General features: G+C 45.4%; 2 protein-coding genes across 2 annotated transcripts; both read right to left on the bottom strand.

Moving 5' to 3' along the window:
- Nucleotides 1–128: 128 nt before the first annotated feature.
- LOC142895017 (uncharacterized) lies at nt 129–17,342 on the bottom strand. Its single transcript, XM_076035742.1, has 28 exons — nt 17,084–17,342; nt 16,730–16,871; nt 16,477–16,600; nt 15,902–16,093; nt 15,645–15,782; nt 15,392–15,574; nt 14,570–14,764; nt 14,120–14,268; nt 13,836–14,004; nt 13,624–13,758; nt 13,382–13,534; nt 12,544–12,745; nt 12,270–12,410; nt 11,980–12,165; nt 11,195–11,266; nt 10,961–11,087; nt 10,749–10,882; nt 10,139–10,336; nt 9,516–9,665; nt 6,612–6,791; nt 5,751–5,867; nt 5,095–5,244; nt 4,835–4,987; nt 3,935–4,144; nt 3,094–3,198; nt 1,392–1,536; nt 388–599; nt 129–139 (listed from the first exon to the last, which is right to left on the bottom strand). Exons 1-28 carry the CDS (start codon nt 17,241–17,243, stop codon nt 129–131), a joined length of 4,233 nt encoding a protein of 1,410 aa, XP_075891857.1. The 5' UTR covers nt 17,244–17,342.
- A 1,165-nt stretch (nt 17,343–18,507) lies between these two features.
- On the bottom strand, nt 18,508–23,651 carry LOC142895016 (uncharacterized). Its single transcript, XM_076035741.1, has 11 exons — nt 23,621–23,651; nt 23,361–23,376; nt 22,889–22,946; nt 22,486–22,674; nt 22,211–22,316; nt 21,879–22,103; nt 21,103–21,204; nt 20,371–20,562; nt 19,714–19,821; nt 18,916–19,108; nt 18,508–18,803 (listed from the first exon to the last, which is right to left on the bottom strand). The coding sequence occupies exons 1-11, from the start codon at nt 23,649–23,651 to the stop codon at nt 18,596–18,598; spliced, it is 1,428 nt and encodes a 475-aa protein (XP_075891856.1). The 3' UTR covers nt 18,508–18,595.
- Nucleotides 23,652–23,964: the final 313 nt, after the last annotated feature.

The following is a 23,964-nucleotide window of genomic DNA, read 5'->3' as shown; positions in this document are numbered from 1 at the left end:
TTCTATAGATAGACATAGACACAATATAAAGAACATGTAGACAAACATACAGATTCAAATATATGAACATATACATGTGTACACTCTATATAAATTATATTATGCATATTATACAGATTGACAGCAGATTAAGTATTTTCTGGTGAATGGGAGACATGTACGTATAACCAGAAATGGGGAGTGGGGCCACAGACACACACACACGCACGCACACACACACACACACACACACACACACACACACACACACTTTCATGTACAATAGTGAAAAACACGGATTGTTTTCTTGAGATTGAAATTTTTCATTTAATAAATTGGCACAAAAAATGCAAATTGGTTAGAAGGCTGTTGTTGTTTGGTTGTCTGTTGTTGTTGTTTGCAACAAACCTGCAGGACACAGGTGAAGAGAGCCGGAAACGCAGTACCAGCCCGGCACACAGCGCTCGCACCGAGTGGCGTGCGAGGCGGCGGTGTAGGTGCCAGGCTGGCACAGCACGGGCTGGACGGACCCCTCCGGACAGTAGGAGCCCTCAGGACAAGGACCCCCTGTTGAACCCTGGGTGGGGGTGGGAGTGATAGCGCCCCCTGCGCAATAGTACCTGCATCACAGGGAAAACACAGTAGAGTTTCATTCGGTGCAAATTGAGCCGGCTCATTGCGTAATACATTAAGAGGGCATCCATTCGGCGCCATTAAACGTTCATCATGCTCTATAAAACACGCCATCTCGTATGTACATAATGAAAACTTCTCACAAGGATCATTAAGGATTATAAGTGGTGGATTAAAGGTGTTGAATATCTCATGTCTGATGGTCCCTTGTGCCTGTTTATCATTTCTGTTCCTTTGATTGTTCGTACTTGTTCGTAGTTTCATGCAGCCAACACCAACCTGCCAAAGGGACTAAGGATGAAAATTAGCCTCTGGCTGTAATCCTGCATATAATCATGTAAATGTCCACTAATATTTACTTTGCCCTTTTTTTCCACTTTCCACTAAATCATAAATGTTGCCATAAAATGCTCATTATCCTTGATGTTTTACATCCCCTTGGCAAGAAGGTTTCCATTACAGGAGATTATCATTCATCATCTCCTCCAATGTGTTTTACAGCAGTTCATGTTTTGTTTTTTGGGGTTTTTTTTTAATAACATGCAGTTTTAACATGATATACAAACTAAGACTTCCGATTCCTACATGAAACATTGTGAGTGATGAGGCTCTAATATACATCCAACAGGCATCATCCCTCACGGCCACGTGTGATTTGGACCATTTATTTGAACATGTTTTTATGGAGAGTTTTGGGCACAACGAGGCCTTGATGAAGGCATCCATCATGACACCAGCTTGGCAGTTAAAGGAACACTCATTTTCAGAATGCCACGTACCCTCCGCTGCAGACTCCGCTGGGTTTAGTGATGCCGGCTGCCTCGCAGTAAAATCCTCCCAGACAGGCTTTGCAGTCGCCTACAGCGTGCAGGCCAGAACTGTTGGACCAGGTCCCTTCAGGGCAGGCCAGGGGAGCTGTGGTGCCTGGATGGAAAGAAATACAAAGTAGAAAATGTGGAAAAAAATATATATCATTATTATTGTTATTATCATTATTATTGTAGCTTTTGGCTTAGGCAATAAAATACCCTGTGCACCATTTATTGTGTTGTGGTTTGTGTTGTTTTTCAAGTCAAGTCAAGTCAAGTTTATTTGTATAGCGCAATTCAACACAAGGTAATTCAGAGTGCTTTATACAGACATTAAAACCAGTAAAACATTAAAAAAAATAAAATACAATACAAACACAATTTGTGTTTGCCTCCCTGCTTGGCACTCTGTATTTGGGGTTGGAATCAGGGGGTGAGATCAGTCAATGATTCCTAGGCTCCCTTGGTGGTTGGGTCAAATGCGGAGGACAGACTTCACAATCTTCCAGGATGTGGCAATCACTGGGACTCTTAGATTATATTATTAATTTTTTGTTTGTTTGCTTCCTCCCTCCATTTGTCTGAGTTTAGCGTCGGACAGTTTGAGCAGCGATCCTTTGCGCCAAATATCTCTGTTTTACACAACTGCCGTGTTTCCACTGGCGGTGTTCGCGGTGTTGGCGCTGTCAGATTGCCTCGTCCTGAACTGACCTCCACCATGTTTTCATCCACTCTATTAAAGCACTGGAAGCAGACAGTCTGCTCCCTCTGCCGTGTCTGCAACCGTTCCCCTAAAGCACTGCCCTACAGTGTTTCTGACACACACTGACTATTTACCCAGTGGGAGCCTTTTTTTTTTTTTGAAACACGGGTCAGTGCACCAAGTCTATGAGGTACAAGTGAACAAATTAATTTGAAGAAAACATCATCACAAGTGGCAGGATAAGTGTTGTCAGAACTTCCTTTGGGCCACAAAATGGTAATTAGAATGAATAAAACATTGTAGCCCGTGAACATTACATTAGAATGTTAATAACCGCTCACAGTATAAATTTGGTTACATTAACCTCCGGAACCAAACCAAATCACCATCGAGTGGCACGGCCCATTATTTCGAAAATGCGACCCTGCAACAAATTCATTTCTGAGCATTAGCGGCTCGGCACGGCAAAGCGGCAAGCGGGAGACTAACGGGACATTTCACTCAAAAATAATAACACTTTCATTTGTCCCCTGACCAGTTGGGTGTTACACTTTGGGGGGGCGAGTTGCCAAGTTTGTAGAAATGCGTCACATTTTAATAGCGGGGTGAATTTATTGGCCTCTCCAGTTTATTGGTGGAGCTGGAATGCTAGTCCTCAGGGGAGCTGTTGCGTCCGCTGCAACCTCGCTCACTGTCCACTCTGGAGGCAGAACATTTCTAAAATCGCATTTGGCATCGGCAAGGTCTTTATTTCCTGAGTTCAATTTAAATTTAGTTGAGTGGCGCTCTGAGCATTTATGCAGAATAGTGTCTGATTCTCACTGCACTCCTCTTGACCCAGTATTTAGCGTACGCAGCTCTAAACAAACTCTTGCGAGAAAGAACAACAGGACACAGAAATAGTGTTGTTTTTTTTTTTGACATCTGAAATCAACCGTCTATGCCTAAATGTATGAACAAGGTGGCGACCTGAGGGACAGTATTGACCAGGTGGACACAAGAGCCCGGAGAGTCCATTGAGTGGGCTGGGCGAGGATGCCCCCTCTTTGCACCAGTAGCCAGCAAGGCATGGCCCTGTGGGTGGAAATACACAAAATACAATGAGTTGCTGCGATGTATGTGTCAAATATTTTCGCAAAAGAGTCCCGACTGAAGATGTGTAACCATGCTCACTTTGACCTTGTCGGTAAACAACAGCGAAGTAAGAGAAATGTCACGCACAAGTTATGCTTGTGTTGTGTTGTTATGGCTTAAAGGCACCGTATTATTCACAACAAATTGACTTCTAACAATATCATTTGTCTCCAGTCTGTCAAGCAATTCACTCCAGCGTTAACTTATGATACTTTTCCAATGCAAGTGTAAAATCCTTTTTCCAGGCTGGCTGTGCTTCTTTTGAGATTCAGCCCTTTGTGATGTCACGAAAGGAACTGACACCTCACTGACAGCTTTCTAAAGTGAGTGATGTCTCCAACGGGGGTTTTGTTCCGTCCTCTAAAAAATGACTCACAGCTGCCTTGTTTGAATCCATCAAAGCCTCAATTTCAGCAGGAGCCTAAACTCGAGGGCTCTTTTGGGACCCGGTGAGCATACGGCTAAATATGCTGTTTTCTTGCGGCTCTTGCGATATATTTGGAAAAGGCTGTTTCAGTTGAGCTGAGGAACGGTCGGAAATATGAAAGGATTAAAACTTTTTTATAATACACGACCTTTGGTCTCCGTTTGAGGTGTCTTATTCATAAGACGGTGGGATGTTAAAAGCAGAACTTTGCCAAGAAGGAATACATTAGAAGGAGATGAGACATCGCACCTGCGGGCTCTGACAGGCCCACTGAAGGACAATACTGTCCAGCAGCGCATAGCACGCAGTCAGCAAGGCTGCGTGCCCGCTCTCTTGGGTTGAAGGTGCCTCTGGGGCAGGGGTGCTGCTCGGGCGAGGCCGTTCCTGCAGGGCAGTAGTGCCCTTTCAGGCAGGGCCTGGGCAGAGAGACGTTGCGTGGCCTCGAATCACAGTAGTGACCTTGGATGAAAAACATAGAAACGCCTGTTTTAAAACACCACCCTTCCTCTGTCCACAGCAGATTATCACAAATGTGATAACCAACCTCTTTCTTTCAGGCCCTCATCATTCACCCAATAAACACACCTTTTGTTATAAAGGTCTGCTGAGCAATATAAAAAGCCTGCTCCAAAGCAAATACCTACGGTGGCCGACATGGGCCAAACACATTACAACTGCCTAGTTCGCCTTTATCCATAGGCTCGCTAGGTGCCAGCTCGGTGATCAGGCATTTCCACGGGCGGCAACACGGTTCCAAGGGTTACGATTTTGGTACCTGCTTCATTGGGGTTCCGAGCGTGCTGAGCAGAGACCATAAGGGTGACGTAGCAACAGTGCAGGGCACTGAAAGGTTAAGAGTTTTGGCGAAAGCCGAAGGGAGTCTTTCACGAAAGACCAAAACCGCCATTTTTTAAATGCCCCACGTGTAGATTTTTAGTGCATTTGATGATTAAGTATATGTAGACTTGTGTTTGTGAATTTGCATCGCTTCCATACCTGCAACTGTTTTCGCCAACTAAGGCGCATTAGACAACTGTACTGTGTTTGGCCCTTGTCGGCCACCGTGAATCCCAGTCATAACGGTGAAAATTTGTGTATTTACAGTAGCGTCAGCTGCTCATAATGGGAAAGGGAGAGAAGGCCTCCTACCCTCCTCACAGACAGCGCAGGTTGCCTGTTTCTCTCTGTCCTGATAGAATCCGGGCGGACAGCGCTCTGGAGCTGCACTGCCCTGCGAGCAGAAATGGCCTGGAGGGCAGGGGAAAGCTGTGGGAACAGCCTGAGCGGGAGGACACCAGTAGCCTGTCGCAAAAAAACACAGTGCAGCGTTGAGGGGGCAAATATAGGAGCTGTCTCATCCAAATGTTCTATACTGCACTGATTGGTCCTGTAAATCCACTAGCACTGACCCTGAGTGCAGGGTCCAGTCGGGGCCGTGAGACCCGCCTCCCCGCAGTAGGAACCAGCCGGGCAGGGCTGACAGCCGGCTTCCCCGGTCACGCCAGGCAACGGGGAGAAAGTTCCAGCCAGACACAACTCCGGCTCTGCAGAACCTTCAACTGCAGAGAGAAGGAGAAAAGAAAAACTTTGAGCGGTGATTCATTCATCTAATTCCTTTTCCGTCTGCTTTGCATGCACACGCACTATTCCGGGCTCCGCGACAGACAGGAAGGCTCATCGGCGGATGCGGAGACACCCCCCTACGCAGGTCATCTCAAAAAGACGCGCGATGACTCACGCTCATACCTGCCCGGGTAATTTAGCACGTCCAGTCAACCTGAGTCACGGCCACAGCTACTTTAGAGGGGATCGACGGGTCCAATTTGCATGGCCCTCTGGGCTGCGAGGCCACCGAGACGCTTAAAAAGTCCCAGGAAAAGTTCAGTGCTGAGAAGCAAACATGAATAATGCAGCCCTTGATTGCACCGTCAGGCTGCGCAGATTGGGCGGGCTCAATGAAATGAACTTAATGAGCCAATTTAACAAATGTTATCGGCTTGATCAATGATTTAGCTGCAGCGTTAGCGATAGAGCTGCTCCGAGCCCAGACCCTTAAGAGCCTCACCACAGTAGGTCCCCGGTGGGCAGACACTGCCTGTTTCTGCATCTGTTGGTCTGGCCGCTGTAGCTCCCCCTGTGCAGAAATATCCAGGCGAGCAGGGACCCATCGGCAGGGCCAAACCTGGAGAGCGACATCAGTACAGCAGCACTTTGCATTTATAGACAATCAAATGTGATGTGTGTAAAGTGAGAGTGATATTGCCCCAGGCACTAGACTAGTTTTTGTTCTTTGTGGTTCTTTACAAGTGCACATAGAGGCAAAATGTGAAATGTTCACACACACACACACACACACACACACACACACACACACACACACACACACACACACACACACACACACACACACACACACACAATAAATGAATATCTATCTATCTATCTATCTATCTATCTATACAAACATATATATATATACATACATACATACATACATACATACATACATACATATACATATATATATATATATATATATATATATATATATATATATATATATGTATATATATATATACACACATATATATATACATATATATATACATATATGTATTTGTATAGATAGATAGATATTCATTTATTTTTGTACCAACAAATATTTTATTTGAAGTTGCTGTGTTGTTCAATAGTTCTCCTATGTGCTGCTAATTAACGTTGATGTCAGCCACTGCGACCAAGCAGAACAATATGTAGCTTTATTTTCAAAATTCCTTAAAGTTCCCACTTTCTAAAAGAGTAACTTGGAAACAATATGTTTTTGTTTTTGCCGGAAGGAAACCCAGCTTGCCCTCTCTTGAGATAGGAATAATAACAAAAAGTGCCGACGAGCAGCAGCTCATTTGTGTTTTTAGCCTCCACATACCGGAGATGTTACAGAAGGCTCCCGGTGGACACGCCAGGGGCTCGTGGCTACCCGAAGGGCAGTAATAGCCCACCTGGCAGCGCCCCCCTGTGGAGGTAGCCGGGCAAAGACAGTTGGCGTTTGTGTAATTATCCAGGTCAAATGGCTGGGAGTTCCAAGCCGCCGAAACACAGAACCAACCTGAGGGAGAAACACATAGTGGAAAAGACAGTGTCGTTTACTGCTGAGAGTAGCTCTGGAATACACACAGACCATGGAAGACTTGCACATTAGATATTCTGAATCCCGCAACATTCACTTCACCTACACGAAGAATGTGTCACCGAGCCATCCGGTGAAAAGAGAAAACCCTGTCTACTGTCTTTGTTTTAGCACTTTTTTTCTGAAAGTGTCTAAAGCTGAAAAAAGCAATCCTGGAAGTGAGCCCTTATTGTCACAGAGGGAATTGTTTCCTCTACCGGGTTCCAGTTAGCCCTTTAGCTGTGGAACTGTACCAAGGATGCGAAAAAAAGAGTATTTGGCAGAGCGTATGTTGTTGGCCCTTACAAGCAGAAACTCGAGTTGTAACACTCAAATGATAAACAAGTATGAAATCTGATTAAAGGATTTTTTTTTTCTTTTTTCTTTTTTTAAGAATTACATTTTTTGCGGTTGACAGAGGTTTCCAGTTTTGACTTTCTATAGTAAGAGAAGGGCTTGAGAGGAGGGCTGGAAGAAAAATCCACATGAAGTGTAATTACAGAGGACAGAAAGCTAACAGTGAGCTCTGCTGCCCCCTATGTCATCTAGAGGCAACGCGCTTCGAGCTTTTTTGTTTGTCTTTTTTTACAGCATTGATGGTGACAGCTGCCAAGAGACTGGGCTAAATTCTGGCGTGTACTTCTTTAAATTAATTTCATCTGAATAAAGAGAATTTTGAAAAATCAAGAAAAGGTTTTGATATTTTGGATTCTAAGATTTATGGGTTTTAATTTTGAAAGTTCACTTAGAATGGTCATGGATATTAAAAATGACAAAAAAAAAAAAAATTGTCTTTAATACAGGGAAGCATCTCACCTCCATCAAGTACTACAGTTTGACATAACAGATATCTTCAGCATCATTTCCTGTCATCATACCTAGATGGGAATTGATAATATATGTTGTAATTCCCGTGTGACTCCCCCGGTCTGTCATTGCTTGTAGGTGTTTCCTCTCTCAGTTCCTCAGGGCAGGAAACCAGTTAGTAGGTCAGCTCCGCCTCCTCACCTGGTCTCTCTGCTCACGTGTCTTCAATCGGCTCATCACATTTGGCTTAATTTCCCCCAGATGCTCAGCACATTTCCACCAGGCTGTAAGGTCTTGGATAGAAGTGAAGTTTTTCTCCACAGGAGTTCGTTCCCAGCTGATCTCAGCGCTCTCAGTCATTTTACTCCTCAGATTGCTGGCCTGCCCGTTTCTCCATCCAACTTTACTTTTGGACAGATTTCTTTAAAACTTAGCTATTACTTGTCATTACTTCCAAGTCTGAGTTTTGCTTTTGGATCCAACCCAAAAAAAAGTAATTGCTTTGACATGATGAGTAGTTAATTATGCCTCCAATTTGACATACGGAGCGCTTGGTTTGCATAACCAAAATTCAAGCTCAATATCAAAAACATGTTGTTTTGACTAGTCAAAATGTAATTAATGGCATCTGAAAACACTAAATTTACATATCTTGAATTTGATAGGGGATAAATTGAACTACACTTGTGACTACATGGCTGGAACTGTGGATATCTGTATGGATTGATGTACAGCGTCTGAATTTCAGATATCCATAAGTCACTTAGTGGATAGTGTAAACTGAGTTACAGATATCTGTAATTTGAATCTCCAGTCAAATTAATTGAAAATGAGACATTATTCGTCTTGGGAAAATCAGGTTGTGGCAATGTGAAATGACACAACGGTCCGGATCTCTGAAATGACTTGGGACAATTTAAGTTTTGTGTTATTGGTTTTTTTTTTAGTAAATATTGAAACAGGAAGCCATGGCCTGTGGATTTAATCACGTTGCTGCGGCCTTGGTTGTTGCTAGACCCAGAGTGCACAGTGCTGTTTAGCAGAGTGCAACATTGACTTACTCTCCTCTCTGTGCAAATGATTTATTATTTTCCAAGTCCTGCACCCCCTCCATTATATACTTCTCTCCAGAGTGTGGTAAAATGTCAATACTGAAAACCATTGTCATTAAAGGAAAACATCATTTGTAAAAAAAATAAAAAGTAATTAATCACAAATTTAATTGTGAGTATTTGCGAGTAAAAATACTTTTTTCTTTTCAAGCTCAAAATGTGGCCAACTTGTTTTTGTACCATTCCAAACCAAAACAAGGTGATCGTCCAATTATTTCTGGAGGTGGTGCCTCTGCTCCTCACCACTCCCTCATGGGATGCATTAAATGGAGTGGGCCAATTCTGTACCGTTGAGGATGTAATAATCAGTGGGACTTGACCTCAAACTTAACATAAAATGTGGGATGAGAGGCTCCAAAAAGGCATCAGTTTAAACAGGAAGTTAAAATCCAAGTGCTTTTCAGAAATAAGGCAAATAATTTATTGTGTGAGGGTTCTAGTTCAGAGTATGTGATTTAAAAAGAAAAAAAAGAAAGATCTATAATGTAGAAGCTTTAAAGAACTTAAAGTTGTTGCTTTTGCTGTGAAAGTTTATCGGGACACTAAGTTAAGGGATGGCAAATAAAGCCGGCGTCGCCATTCTCAGTGTTTTTATCTGAAGTTCTCGGGACCGCGAGTCCAGCAGACTTGCTTCAGACCAATTTGTTGAACCTGAGAGACAAATCGGCGAGCGCGCAGGACAGGGACTCGCCACTGATCGTATCTCTGGTGGAGAGATAGAGAAAGCACAGACTCTATTACTGACCGGCCTTGCATTTCCCAGACACTTTGGTGAGTCTCTCCTTCTCGCAGTAGTGTCCTGGGGGACACGGCAGGCAGCTGTCCAGACTCTGAGTCATGGGCTCCGGGTTGTAGTATCCGCGAGGACAGGGGAACTGAGTAGCATGCCTTGTACCTGTGAGAGAGAGAGAGAGAGAGAGAGAGAGAGAGAGAGAGAGAGACAGTAAAATGTGAGTTTATTTCATTTCTGTGTATTCATAGTGAATCTGATTTATGTGTTGCCTGTTTAAGTTTTGATAGTTATTCCTTATTTCATACTTTAAGGAATGATTGATTGTTTGGAGTAGAAAGCCATTGTTGGATTGTACAGCAATGTTAGAATAACGACCCCTTCTTATCTTATTTCTGTTTTTTGTCAGAGAGACCAGTTCAAACAAACCCTGACAATAAATGATTGGACCACATCACCTGCCTTCGCCTAACTGTCCTGACAGACAGACCCAATGAGTTGATCGCCTCCTGGAACCACATTGTTTAATTTAGCCTGCCATTTTACAAGCTGAATATTTTTCAGATAATACGGCAGACGATCCATTAAAATGCGATTATTCTATATTTTCTGTCCTACAACAACTTTTGAGGGTCTACCGTCAGGGCAGTAGAAGCCAGGCGGGCACGGGAAGTGGGTGAAGTCGTCGGTCTTTTCTGCACAGTAGTAGCCAGAGGGGCAGCGGGAGCACAGGGACTGGCCGGTGAGGTTGGTGTAGGTCCCCGCCGGGCACGGCGCCGGGCCGGCGCTGCCCTCTGGGCAGTAATGAGCGACTGGGCAAACACCTCCCAGTGAGCCTGCGGAGGAGAATGACAATGAGGCGGCAAATTGCAGAGATTCTGGCGGTGGAGCTGATATTGTGAGCTTCCCGAGATAAACACTGATTAATTCAGCGATCAGTCTTGCAGCGAAAGCGCGCTCGCACATGCGGCCGCCGGCACGCTCATCAGCTTCAGTCAACTCCCGCTTATCTCATGCCTATTCATAAAAATGAGAAAGGAAAAAAAAAATCCCCTCCCAGCCGCGGTGTCTCGTGGCCTCGCTGCTCCATTCAGACCATCGTCTGCTCTAGTTATTAAACAGTGATTAATGAGCTGTTACAATGTAATTGTTGATGCTAGAAAATTAACCAATCAAATATTCCGCGACGGAATTGTGCGATCCGCAAGGAGGCAAAATGAAAAAACTTGTTGAGTGCTTCGCTTCCACCTGTGGCTGCGCTGTCTCCACCCGGACAGTAGAACCCTGCCTGGCACAGTCCAGATGGATGAGTGAGGGCCACGTTGCCGCAGTAGTGACCCGCCGGGCAGGGAGTGCAGCCAAAGGCGTCTGTCAGATGAAGACTGCAACAACACAAGTGGGACCTTTAGTCGGAGATTGACAAAGAAAACAGTTTAAATGCGTGTTTGTGTTGCCCCAACCTGTCTGAGTACGTCCCCCTGGGGCAGGACAATGGCAGGGTGGTGCCCTCGGGACAGTAGCTCCCCGGCGGACAGGCTCCGCCCACTCCCGTGCTGAAATTACCGTCAGGGTTGGGAAAGTTTACACCTTGAGGAGGAGAGAAATCCAGAGTTCTGTTTGCTGCCCAAGCCGGTGAAGATATACGTTGTTGCACTACTTTTCTCTGGAGGATACACAGTCAGGCGGCGGCGTACCTGCGATGCAGTAGTAACCAGCCTGGCAGGGGCCGGTGGGTTCGAACAGACCCCACTCCTCACAGAAAAAGCCTGTTAACACAGAAGAGTTAAAGTCATCACTGTGGAGAAAGCCCCTTAAAAGTTCTGTATTTTGGACACAATTCACATTAGTAATGATTTGTAACATCAATATGTGTTTCTTGTCTGCTGATTAACTCTCTGTGTATGTTTTTGGCCAACAAAAAGAAAAACCTAATCTCTCCATCATTTAAACAAGAACATAGTTACATCACAATAAAAAAAAATATTCTTCTACTTGTCTGTGTTCCAAAAACAACTTTTCAGAAAGACGTAACCTAAACATAGAGTTCTAGAATGCTGCCCTTTGTGATGTCACATTAATACCTTTTCCAGGCTACAGACAATATCCCCAGCTAGGTGTTCCACCCAAACTCAGCCCACCCCAAAAGTGTTTTTGGTCGCCTTGCCAAAAATGTAAAAAGTCCACCAAAACATCAGTCAATTTTGATGGAGGCTACTAACAGAGGGCTTATGGTCTATGGTCCCGGATAACAAATAGTGTGGGTCTGCTGCACGGCAGTCCGGGATAAAAACCCAAGAATGTGTCTAGTAAAACATTTTTTAAAGAAGATCTACTTCTATCACCCTCCAAAGAGTTGAGAGGATTTTTGGGGGAAAAATAAAAATAAAACAGATCAGCACGTCTAGAGTAACGTCTCCTGGAAGACTTTGCAGCGTCTGAGAGAGCAGCAGTGGAAGCAACCAGATGACAACACTCTCACCTGCTGGACAAATGAGGCACTGCTCCACTTGGCTGAGGCCAAACTGAGGGCTGTACGTGCCGGGAGGGCAGGGCAGTATTCCCTCAACACCCCCGCCCAGACAGTAGTGTCCTGCCGGACAGAGCTGGATACCTTCCCCCGACAAGCAGTACGTCCCCACGGGACAGTCCTTGCACACCTCTGTTCCTTTAGGTTGTAAAAAAAGAGAAAAAAAAGTGGAAAAGGTGGTGAATTCAGGCCTGTGTGATAGATCATGTCATGGCCTGGTTGTGTCAAATGGATTATTGTACCTGTAGTGTTTGAATACATCCCATCTGGGCAAACAAGGGGTGAAGTTGAGCCCAAGGGACAGTAGTGTTCCACGGGACAAATGTTTCCTGTCAAACCATCGGAGGGTGTCGGAGACGCTGCCCGTCCTGAACAGTAAAAACCTGCACATCAGGGGGAAAAAAAAATACAGCATCCGTCAAATGTTGCCTGGAATTTTGCCTATTTGCCAGTTTTAAGTCACGCTTCAGCGGTTTACACAACACCTTCCTCGGGCCCGATGACTAATCCTCGTACCTTTGTGACAGATCCCGGAGGACTGGCGGAGTCCAGTGCTGTTGCAGTAGAATCCCGGGGGACACGGCCAACACGAGGACAGATTTTGGGCTCCTACGAGGTTGCTCCAGGTTCCTGGTGGGCAGGGGAACTGCTCGGGGAACATGGTGCCCCGTGGACAGACGTAGCCCGGAGGACACACGCCCCCGGAGGCTACAGCCACCTATGGGAACGGATCGGCGGATCAGAGAGCGGCCGCTCGCTCACTCGCTCACTCGCTCGCTCGCTCGGAGAACTTTCAGCCGAAGTTTCCAAGTCAGATTTGTGGGCAGTCTGAGCTGCTGGCTGTCCTTCTTGTTCCCACGCACTAGTGGTAACTTGTCCAAAGTAACAAAATGATTTCTTTAAGCGCTGCGCCTTGTACTAAAAAGAAAAATACATGCCTCTCTAATAACGCTCATATCCAATGGCAGAAAGCGCCGGAGCAGTCAGTGCGTGGGAAAATTAATTGCTGCCGTCCAATCATCTAGACAGCTTTAACTTAGATACTGAAATAATTCACTGGAGTGGGATTGGGGGGGTCTTCAACATGTGACAAAACACTGGGGAAAACACTGGGATGTCTCACATGGACAAAATAGAACGCACAGTAATTAAAAACATGTTATTATTAAGAAGGTTTGAAAGATTTAAAGCTTGGAGCAGGATTTATTTTCTTGAAGACGGGGGATTCTATTTTCTCCAGACCCATCCACCCCGTCCTGTATTTAAAAGGCACAGCCACACACGCATGAAAATGGCTGCGATTATTTATTAAGTTGCATCACTTTGGCTCATTTTGAGGAAATCTTCATCCTACCGGAGAGGCGGTGGAGGCTCCAGATGTGCAGTAGTGCCCCGGGTTACAGAGGCCCTGTGGGCCGGACAGACCGGCTCTGCCACAGTAGCGTCCAGCCTCACACGGCCGGCAGTGCTGTGCAGCATCGCCGCCAGGCTGGTCAGAGTAGGAGCCCTGGATTGTTCAATAATTGCGCGTTAAAACGCAGAAAGCGACACATGAATTGAAAAACACGAGAAACATCCTCGCACTTGCACACCGACCGGAGGACAGGCCAGGGCAGCGGAAGAACCCGGAGGACAGTAGTGTCCCGCGGGACACGGCCACGACTGAGACGAGCCCGTCTGGTTGCAGAGTCGGCCGCCCTGGCACTCCACGCACGAGCGTGACCCTCGGTGCTGCGGGCGTTCGGAGTGAAAAACTTCTCATCATCAGACTTTTCATCATCGCTTAATTTTATATCCGATGAACCTACCGGCTGAAAAGTACCCAAAGGACACTGCTGTGGCCCGGCTGCCCCCCCCCACGTATAATGTCCCTCCTGCGCTTCGTGTTGAGCTGGTGAGTAGGAGCCACCGGTGCAGAAGAAACCGGCCAAACAAAGACCCGACGGAGCCGTGTTGTTAAACCCCAAACAGTAGAAACTGACAAGGATGAAAAAATAACGGTGATTACTCAGAGAGGAGTCTTTCACTTTTCTTACATGTTTCACCTCGTTAAAAAGGAATCACATTAAGGAGTGATGTTAGCTGTGGTTACCCTGGCGGGCAGCTGATACAGTCCTGGACTCTGCTGAGGCCGGTGCTGTTGCTGAAGGTGCCAGGAGGACACGGGAGGGGAGAGGACGAAGCTAGAGGACAGTAACTTCCTGCAGGACACAGACCTCCTGTCGGCCCATCTGCGGGAGTCTAAACATAGTCATAGCACATAGATCAAAATCACATAAATAAAAAAAAATAAGGGTTGTAGTGCACTGGCGGCTTGAGAAGGTTGTTTGCTCTCCGCCACGAACGAGTGATTTTTCAGTTTCAGTCGATATTTCAGAACGCAGACTTTGTGTTAATTTTTTGACGTTGTTTGCTGTGCGATCATTAGAAGGCCAAACGCCCACATTATGTAAATCAGGTTAAAAAAATATATAAAGAAAGCACTGAGCACTGACAAGTAACTAGCGCTCTGGAAAATGTATTAAAATAACATGTGACGTACCCCCGACTTGGCTCCTTCTTTGCAGTAATAGCTCTCTTCGCAGCTTCCAGAGGGCTCGGAGAGCCCCACACCGCTGCAATACAGGCCTCCGCCACAAGGGGAGCACTCCGACAAGTCACTGAGAGCCGATCGGAAACTGTACGTTCCTTGAGGACACGGTGCCGGAGCAGAGGTGCCTTCCGGACAGTAATAGCCCTGTTCATAAAAAGAAAAGCTAGATTTAAATGAGCACCTTAATGCGAGTTACACACCTCAATGGACAGTGTTGGAGATTAATGAGTTACATGTAACTCGTTCCACAATTTAATTACAAAATAAAGATAATTGTTGTGGGTAGCACACACAGGGCATACACAAAAATTTGAATAAGTGTGTACAGTTGCATTTTCAATGGGATTCACTGAAAGCTAAATTCAATGTTAAATGGTTGGCTTAGGAGGCATATATATGCAAAAATGTGAAGGATTGCTGATTTCAAAGATCTTTGCTTTGCTTATACTGCCCTGATTTTGTATCAGAATGATCTCAGTAAAAAGAGGCACTGAAGTTTGACCTTGTTGTGGTTATCATTTGTTGCTGTTTTGGTCACTGCTTTAAGCTTAACACTGTCAGGTCAAAACAGTTGAGGACATTTACGGAAAATTTAGAAAAGTAATCGAAATGTAATCAAATGTAATAAGTTACATTACTTTGATGAAGTAATTGAAATGGTAACACTACTATTATAATTTTCAATAGAGTCATTTGTAATTGTAACCAATTACGGTACAAGTAGTCTTCCCAACACTGTCCATGGACAGCACATATGCTGGACGATCCTACCTGAGGACAGGTTGAAGGCGTGTGAGTACCCAGTCGGTTGCAGTAATGTCTGGGAGGACATGAAACACAGGCCTCCCCACTGTGGCCAAGCGTGGTGTTCCTATAGAGTCCAGCTTGACAGGGAAAGGTGTAAGGGTCGCCTGTCCCACGGGGGCAATAGTGCCCATGGGGACACGCCCCTGTCTGGAAATCACATGTTAGTGTTACTATTTTCAGCTCCTCCTGATGTCAACTGATTGATTTGCGCTCTTACGGGTGTGGTGATGGGCTGCAATTGCGGCTGCTGGGAGTAACAGTACCTCCCCTCGGGACACTGGACACACTCTGCAGCATCACGCAGTCCAGGGAATTCACTGTAAGTCCCATTAGGGCAAGGAACTGGGTTTGGATCCTTGGAAAGAAATGATACCGGCATTGCTTTCGAAATGTTTTTGAAGAAAACCGCCGCAGATGCTCAGGCTCTTTCTCCCTTTTCCTTTTTTTGGGATATTTGTAAAGATGCTGACTTACGATGCCTCCTCCGGGGCAGTAGAAACCGCGGGGGCAGAGGGTGGCGGAGCGCTGGGGGTCTCTGGCTAAGCCCTGAGAGCAGAGAAAACCCGGCGGGCACACCATGACGCTCAACATGGCCTCCTCGCTCGTCGTCTCATTACTGCAGTAGTGGCCCCGCAGGCATGGAGAGCACTCCAAAGAGCCTTCGTCCTACACAAAAGATTCAGCAAGAGTGAGAGAGCGAGAGAGATGAAGTTAAACATATCGACCGGTATGGGGGAGGGACGGAGCGAGATCGGAAAAACTTGAGAGAGAGGAGGATGGGACTTAGAAGATGGTTGGAAAAATGCTGGCGTTGCTTCAGTATCAGGGAGAAAATATTAGCTCGACCTCAGCTAATCCTCCTGCTGATATTTATAGGGCGCACATGCTAGGTGAGTAATGTAAGACCACATCACTGTGGGCTTCAAACCTAAATCTAAAAATAGGACACGTCGGAGAGGCTTATGGAAGGACGAGAGCGGCGGAGCAGCTCTTGGTTTCCACTGTTTCAGTGGACTGACCAGTACACTATATAGATGGGGGGAGCTTACGGAGTAGCTGCCAGCGCCGCACACCCTGGGGTTGACGGTGGCAGGCTCGGGACAAAAATAGCCGGCGGGGCAGGCGAAGCAGTCCTCCAGCCTCCGACCTCCTTTCAGACGGCGAAATGTGGCCCTGAGGAGCGACAAGTGCAGTTATCAACGCTTCCTACACAATCTGTCATTACACTGACCACAATGGATATATCATTGTTTTTTTAATGAATCCCTGTATCCGCCCTTTGGAGAGTCAGAGGGGGCTTACGGAGGGCAGGCTGAAGGTTTGGAGGTGCCCCGTTGACAGACGGAGCCCTCGGGACAGAGCAGGCAGTCTTCTCTCTGCCTGTTGCCCAGGTGGATGCTGTAGGTGCCTGCCGGGCATGGGAACTGGGTGCCGTATGCAGTCCCTGGTGACGCAACATCGGAAACGGTTATATCCACAGGAGTGACTCATTGTTACAGCTCGAGCAGAAGCAACAAATCTCACTTTACGAAATGAGTTCTTTTGACACACAAAGCCGCTTAACTTTCACCCCTCTCACGTCACAACTGTGCGCTCAAGAATTGAAATAAATAAAACAAATAAATCAATGTTTTTGCCACACTCTCCCCTGCACACCTTCAGGGCAGAAGTGTCCAGAGTTGCATCGACCTGACGGAGCTCCAGAGCCGGCCAGGCAGTACCATCCCTGGGGACACGGCCGACACTCCCGTTCAGTCTCCAACCCACTGTGGCTGCTCCATGTCCCCACTGGACATTTGTACTGAGTGGGGAACATGCTGCCAGGTGGGCAGTAATGCCCTGCAAAGCAGGACAGCGGCGGCCTCTGGATGCCTCCAGTTCCTAATAAAGCACAATATAATATAATATAATATAATGCAATGTTATGTTATGTTATATAATATCATTCATTCATTCATTCATTCATTTTCCATACCCGCTTAGTCCCGAGCTCAGGGTCACGGGGGTCTGCTGGAGCCTATCCCAGCTGTCAAAGGGCGAAGGCAGGGGACACCCTGGACAAGTCGCCAGTTCATCGCAGGTAATATAATATAATATAACATAACGTAATATAATATAATATAATAACGCGTTAACTCAAACTCCCTTTAATGACACTAACTTTTTTTTAACGCGCGATTAACGCCTGGTCCTCCCGGAGGCGGAAGCGCCGCGAAAATCGCGCGCAGGCCGCAGCCCTCCAGTTTAGGCCGGGTTCAAACCGGCCGCGGAACGGAGCCCGCTTCCCTTCGGCGCCCTTGTTAACCAATGGCGTCGGTCACGCCAAACTCGAAGCGGCGCGCACCTCAACGGCCAGCTCGGGCCGTGCAGCAATCGTTTCGGTGTCTGGTCTATTTTGTGCGAGCGATCTGCGTCAAGTTGGACAGGAAGTAATTCAAAGAAACACGAGAGAATCCGGTTGATTTTCAAAATAAAATACCGCGATTGACGAACGCGATCATGGCTTTAGAATATTTAAGGTTTGAGGGTTTTGTTTTGTTTTTGGAGAGTATCTGGACAGTACAAGTATGTAATTGTTTTGGAATGTTCCAATGAAAATAAAAATGGAATATTTCCACAAAAGAATTATTATTGTCCGCTCCAAATTTTCCTAGAGTATAAGAAACACAATAAATATTTTGTAAAAGTTATTAGAGCAGGGTAAAAAAAATTGAAATTAATTTGCAATTAATCACTAGTTTAGTCAGGCCACTATGTGATTAAAATTTCGACTGAAAGCCCTAAGTATAATATAATATAATATAATATGATATAATATAATATAATACAATACAATATAATATAATATAATATAATATAATATAATATAATATAATATAATATAATAAAGAATATAGGACACATAATATGTTATATAATATGTTAACATATGTTACACAATATGTTATATATATACATATATATATACATATATATATATATATATATATATATATATATATATATATATATATATATATATATATATATATATATATATATATATATATATATGTGTGTGTGTGTGTGTGTAAATTTAGTATATGATGTGACGGTTCAGTCATCCAAATAGTTATATAAAAGGGATTCATACACAGCATGTTCTCAGTTTACTTGGCAGGCCATTCCTCAGGAAACCGTGACAGAAAAATGACAGGAGAAAACAGAGTTTTTGCTTATGTGTGAAAGGCAGTCGGCACCTCGAAGACACGCGTATCGCGCCGGGCACTGCTGACACTGCGAGCGGTCAGTGAGGTCAGTCCGATTGCTCAGTGTCCCTGGTGGGCAGGCGTTGTTCGGTGCATTGGGTTTGGAGGAGCCAGGAGGGCAAACAAACCTATCAAAGATGAGGGACATTTTTCAAAAACTTCCATTTCAATCATTTTCAAAGACAGAATAAAAAAAAATTGCATGTATTTGGCGAGAGAGAAGAAGAAGAGACGTCTCACCCTGGCATGCAGTCCACGTCGGGCCGTCTGAGAGCCACTTGGGTGCAGGCCTTCCCCGCGTAGCACTCCCTGCAGTCGGCCAACTCATCCTGACCCTCCAGCGGGTTAAAGGTGCCCGACGGACACGGAACGGGGTCGCTCGCCTCCTCAGGACAGTAGAAACCGGGTGGGCATCTGAGACAGTCCTTCACTCCTGAGGGTTGGGGTTCATTTCCAAATGTGGTTTGTAATTTTATGGTTTTATGGTTTAAAATGTATGTATGTATGTATGTATGTATGTATGTATGTATGTATGTATGTAATCATTTGTTTTTTACAGTTTAATTAATTGTCAATCCAGTTTCATGTGCGAATACAGTGCCAATAAGTTGTTTTTTTTAAATTCATTCATTTATTCATTAATTAATTCAGTAATTTGTTTATATTATTTATTTTAACTTGGACTCAAGGCAATTTTGGCAGATTTTTTTTTTTTTTAGAACTAAAAGTCTCTGTTTTTAGCCATTGGCGTCCATCCATTTCACTCGCAGTCCTAATAAACCCACCACACTTACTTAAATCTTTATATAATCGCAGATTTTGGCCGTGACAGGCGCCATACCGAACTGGAACGATTGGAGTTGAGCTGCAGAGAGACCGCAGGGCTGTTCCAAAATAACAGTTTCACTCTAAAATAAATAGCCCACCTAAGCCTCGTAGCTAGAACGCAGGGAGAATAAAATCAATACCTGCGTGTGTGAAATAGAAACATGATAAACCGAGAGCGTTAAGTTACAGCGGCGCAGCTTATCAGCTCACTTATGGCTCCTTGATGAGGGGTGAAGGTGCCGCGAGGACATAACACCTCTTCCAAGCCAGCAGGACAGTACCTCCCACGGGCGCAGGGCAAGCCAGGACCCGATGAACCTGTCGCACGCATGACCACACGTGCAGCATGTACAAAGACGAAATAAAACAGTGACAGAGTGAAAAGAATGTTGCAAATTAAATCTTCCGTATTATGGAAAATTCACTTTGTTGAGGTTTTGTGGAAAAACAGTGTATCCAGACCTCCCAAAAATGAGAAAAGTCTGTGCGTTCTTTTTATTTCTTGCTCGCTTGCGTGCTTGCTCTACTTTTCAGAAAGTGTGTGCTAGGACACACAGTTCCACAATCTGCCCTTTGAAATGCCACTCAGAGCTCCGACACATCTCCCAGGTTGTCCGTTCTTCCCCCGGGAGATCCAATTCCAAATATGCTCAAGGTACAACTAAGCACCAGCAGAAACATAAAACTGGAAACAAACAGAGCGCTAAAAGTGCTTTGTGTTTCACAGACAGTTAGAGGCGTGAGGCAGCTCCACTGAGAAGTGAAGATCTGAAAGTTGCGTGGCCTTTTCTCTATCTTGTGTGAAACACTTCAGTATTCGTTGCTTCCTTAAAAAAAAAATATATATATATCATCGGTAAGAGTTACCTGCAGGACAGAAGCGTCCTTCTCGACACCTCCTGCACGCCGCCCTACTTGTCTGACCCAGTTGTTCTCCGGCTGTACCGGCAGGGCAAGGTGACCCGTGAGGAGTTGCCGTGCCCTCCTCGCAGTAATGGCCCAGCGGGCACAGGAACTCAGAGGTGGGCGTCCGTGCGCTGCCTTCCAGACAGTAAAACCCTTGGGGAAAGTATTTATAGTTGTAAGTGCGTGATAATTCTTTATTTTCAGGCCACCGGGTGCACACGATAAACAATAGGAGTCAGTTTATAGGCTGGCAGGCTCCATAGTTTGGATGGAGAACACGGCAAAGCCGCATTCAGAACTAACAATTTGTGGATTCAATAAAGCACCACAGAGTTGCGGCGTGGAATGACTCTCATTGAATTAACACCACAGACCCATTTTGCGACTGCAAGCTGTGTCGTTTATTCACTCTCCCACTGCTTCTAGTCGCTCCCCTTGAGTAACCGGCTGCCACCAGGCCGCATTCACCCCACAAAAAAAGCTGAGACGGTTTTAATTTTTCAGCTCTTTCGGCTTGCGCTGCGGCAGCCGCGTGTTTATTTCATGCACTTACTGTAGGACAGGCGGCCGCTGCCAGCACGGAGTGGGAAGACATGCATTTCTTTTCTTTTTTTTTTATTCGAGGCATCGCCTGATTTAGCCTTAATGCGGCCCTGTGCTGGGCTGAATGCCTGCCACAATCAATAAGCTCACCTGCTGGGCAGATTGTGCAGTCTCTCAGCCTCTGCAGGCCTTCGACCGGCCCGTACGTCCCCGCAGGACAAGGAAGAGCCACACCTCCAGCGCAGTAATGACCTGAGGTAACAAAAAAAATAAATCAATTATAGACTTATTTTATATTCTAAATAGAAAGTATATTATACATTGAATGGAGACTGTACTCTGAATTGTGGAGATATTGCATTGTAGATTATAAACATTGCTTGCTATGAACTTAAAATATGCTGTGAATTTTTTGGAATTGCAATCTTGGAATTTGCATGCTGTGGGCTGCAGGTGGATTGTAAATTTAGAATTTTATGGGTACGAGCGTGTCCATCCTTGTCTAGCTGTGATCATCAGGGCTGCAACTTTTGTGTGAAGCGTGATGAAGGGAAAATGCAATTAAAAAAAAAAGATATTAAGCTTGTTCTCATGTAAACCATGGAAATATGTAAAATGTTATTATGAATAAGCTCTGCTTGTTCATAAGTGGATACAGATCTGGTGAGAGTCAGCAAATATTGTTGCTTAGGATGTTTAGGTTTTGGTTATTTATTTATTTTTGGTTTTGCATCTGTTTGTTTGTTTCGCTTTTTTCTTATTTTAGGAATTTTTGTTGAATACTTTCGCCCACTTTCATCTGTAATTATTGGAACTTCTTGTCTGTTTTTGTGTCCATGGTGAAAATGAATAAGGATGGTTATTAGACAAACAAATAAACAAATAAAACTTATTTCAGGATCATAAAACATTGTGCGAATACCAACCCGCTGGACAGACGACACACGCCTCCCTTGTGGCGTCTCTGTACGTCCCCGGCCTGCAGGCCGCGGTCTGGCTCGCCCTGTGCGCTGGCAGGCTCAGCCGGGGGGCGGCAGTCCCTCCGCACAGCGAGTCATTGCAATCGCGGCAAGACGTCTGTCCCGCAGCTGAAGAGCGACCAGATGGGCAGAGGCGAGGCTGAGCCATCCCGCTGTTGGGACAGTAACTTCCTGTAAGCAGGGAAGGCAACATTTATTTATTTATTTATTTCCCAGAGTCACGGTACCAACTGAGCAGCTCGGCATCAGTGGAAGTCTCACAGGTCTTAATGCTCTACCTGCAGGACACTGCAGACACTGGATGGTGCACGCGGTGGAATAGAAGCCCGGGAGGCAGTCGGTACATGCAGCGTGATCCGGACTGGGCTGCTTGCCAGGCCCACACTATCATTGCACACATGAGGCATAAATAAAGCAGCGAGCGCAGAGACACGCGGAGCGAGAGAGAGGAAAAAAAATGCATGGGTTAATAAAAAATTGAACGCGTTACCGGCCATCTTTATGCAGCAAAACAATGTTCATACGATGAAGTTCAGCGTGCCGTTCGTGGTACCTTGACGGGAAATCCGGACACGCAGACGGAATCTACAGGACAGGTCAGACACTTTAGGAGTCCCTCCGGGGAATGTTGTCCCGGCGGACAAAGGGAGAGGTCGCCAGTGGCTGGATCACAGGAGAAAGCGGCAGGACATGGCCTGCAGTCCGCCCGGTCCTCCGAACTGATCAGGCCTGGGAAACAAGGCTGCAGGGGGCAAGAGTAGATTCAGGCACTAGAACAGTACAGCAAGTCAATCAGGTGAAATATGACAGTTTCCCCCTTTGAGCATCTCAATTTTTATTTTGAAAGTGGCAGTTATGAGAACATATTAAAATATATGTTAAAAAAATAAAATAAAATAAAATAAAAAGACTGCAAATCAACACATAGCGGAATCAGAGAATGAAAAAAAACATACCTTGCAGTCACCAATGGTGCTTTTCCCTGAGTAGAGGTTGAATGTCCCCGCTGGACATCTGTGAGGTGCAGATACATTTCCAGGACAACTACGAAACAGAAGTATTTTCCATCAGTCGCTCTCATTTAACATCTAGTAGGAGGCAACGTGATGTCTCTTTTTTTTTTCTTTTTTTTTTACAGAGATCTTGTCTTATCTTAACTCTCATTAACAGACGACACAGACCATTAGTTTCAGAGACGCCTGATGACTTACTAATGACCAGGGTGACACTCTAAACAATGCTGGTGGGAGAAGTATTTCCCTTCTGGACACTCATCAGCGTCTTCGCGGAGGTGGACACCTCCACTCCCTTCGGATAGTTCTGGAACAAATTTTTCCGACCGTCAGAAAAGCAGGTCAAGTCTAATCTTCTATAACTGCCGCCTCTTTTTTCGCCTATGATGCAACTTTAAACAGGCATTGCTCTCACCTGAGGCGCATCCACCCTGTGACAGCAGCAGCAGAATCCACAAAGGCGAAAAACAGAGCAGTTGCATTGCAATCCATGAATGCATTATGACGGAATATCTAGTCGAGTCAACGCAGATCCTTATTTTTTATTTTTTTGCACGCATTTCCGTTCAGGGCTGGTTGGTCAGAGCTTGCATGACTGACTCGTTTGGAGGCATGAAAGTGAGAGGCCTCCTCAGCCGCTGAAAGTGAAACATGAGCACGAAATGTGAGCCTCACGGGGCTGCTCCCACTGACAGTGGTGTGCCATGATGCCCCATAATTGTACCTTCTGCCTCTATTATGTATGAACATGTGCTGAAGCTAACCCAGATATTGTGTCCGCCCGTGGATTCCACTCGCAGTTCTCGGTGTCGCCTGCGTTATTTAAAACAGTACAAGAAGATAACAGGAAGATTGAAGAGGAAATGTCTCGCAGTCCTGCTCTCTGGATGTGATTAATCGTGTCGCAGCGGCCGACACCTACACTTGCACTGCACTTAAGTCTTCACATTTAAAAAAAAAACAAAAAAAAAGAACCAAACTCTCTGTATGAGCAGCTAGCAAGCTTCGCTGCAGCTCTC

Source organism: Nelusetta ayraudi, unplaced genomic scaffold (genome assembly GCF_046127955.1).
Source record: "Nelusetta ayraudi isolate G7.1 ecotype Tasmania unplaced genomic scaffold, CSIRO-AGI_Nayr_v1 ptg000048l, whole genome shotgun sequence".
Classification (NCBI taxonomy): domain Eukaryota; kingdom Metazoa; phylum Chordata; class Actinopteri; order Tetraodontiformes; family Monacanthidae; genus Nelusetta; species Nelusetta ayraudi.
Note: the sequence above shows the minus strand (reverse complement) of the source record. Positions and strands in the feature narration are given on the sequence as shown.

What these genes read in the sequence shown, in the direction of transcription:
- LOC142895017 (XM_076035742.1), bottom strand. Translation starts at nt 17,243, where the DNA reads ATGTTCCCCACTCAGTACAAATGTCCAGTGGGGACATGGAGCAGCCAC. An exon ending in GAGCCTCCACCGCCTCTCCG is followed by an intron (nt 12,746 to 13,381) that starts GTAGGATGAAGA and finishes CCGTTCCCATAG; the next exon opens with GTGGCTGTAGCCTCCGGGGG. An exon ending in GGGCCTGTCAGAGCCCGCAG is followed by an intron (nt 3,199 to 3,934) that starts GTGCGATGTCTC and finishes TTCCACCCACAG; the next exon opens with GGCCATGCCTTGCTGGCTAC.
- LOC142895016 (XM_076035741.1), bottom strand. Translation starts at nt 23,651, where the DNA reads ATGGCACACCACTGTCAGTGGGAGCAGCCCC. An exon ending in CTGCACAATCTGCCCAGCAG is followed by an intron (nt 20,563 to 21,102) that starts GTGAGCTTATTG and finishes ACTTTCCCCAAG; the next exon opens with GGTTTTACTGTCTGGAAGGC. An exon ending in GACGTGGACTGCATGCCAGG is followed by an intron (nt 18,804 to 18,915) that starts GTGAGACGTCTC and finishes CATCTTTGATAG; the next exon opens with GTTTGTTTGCCCTCCTGGCT.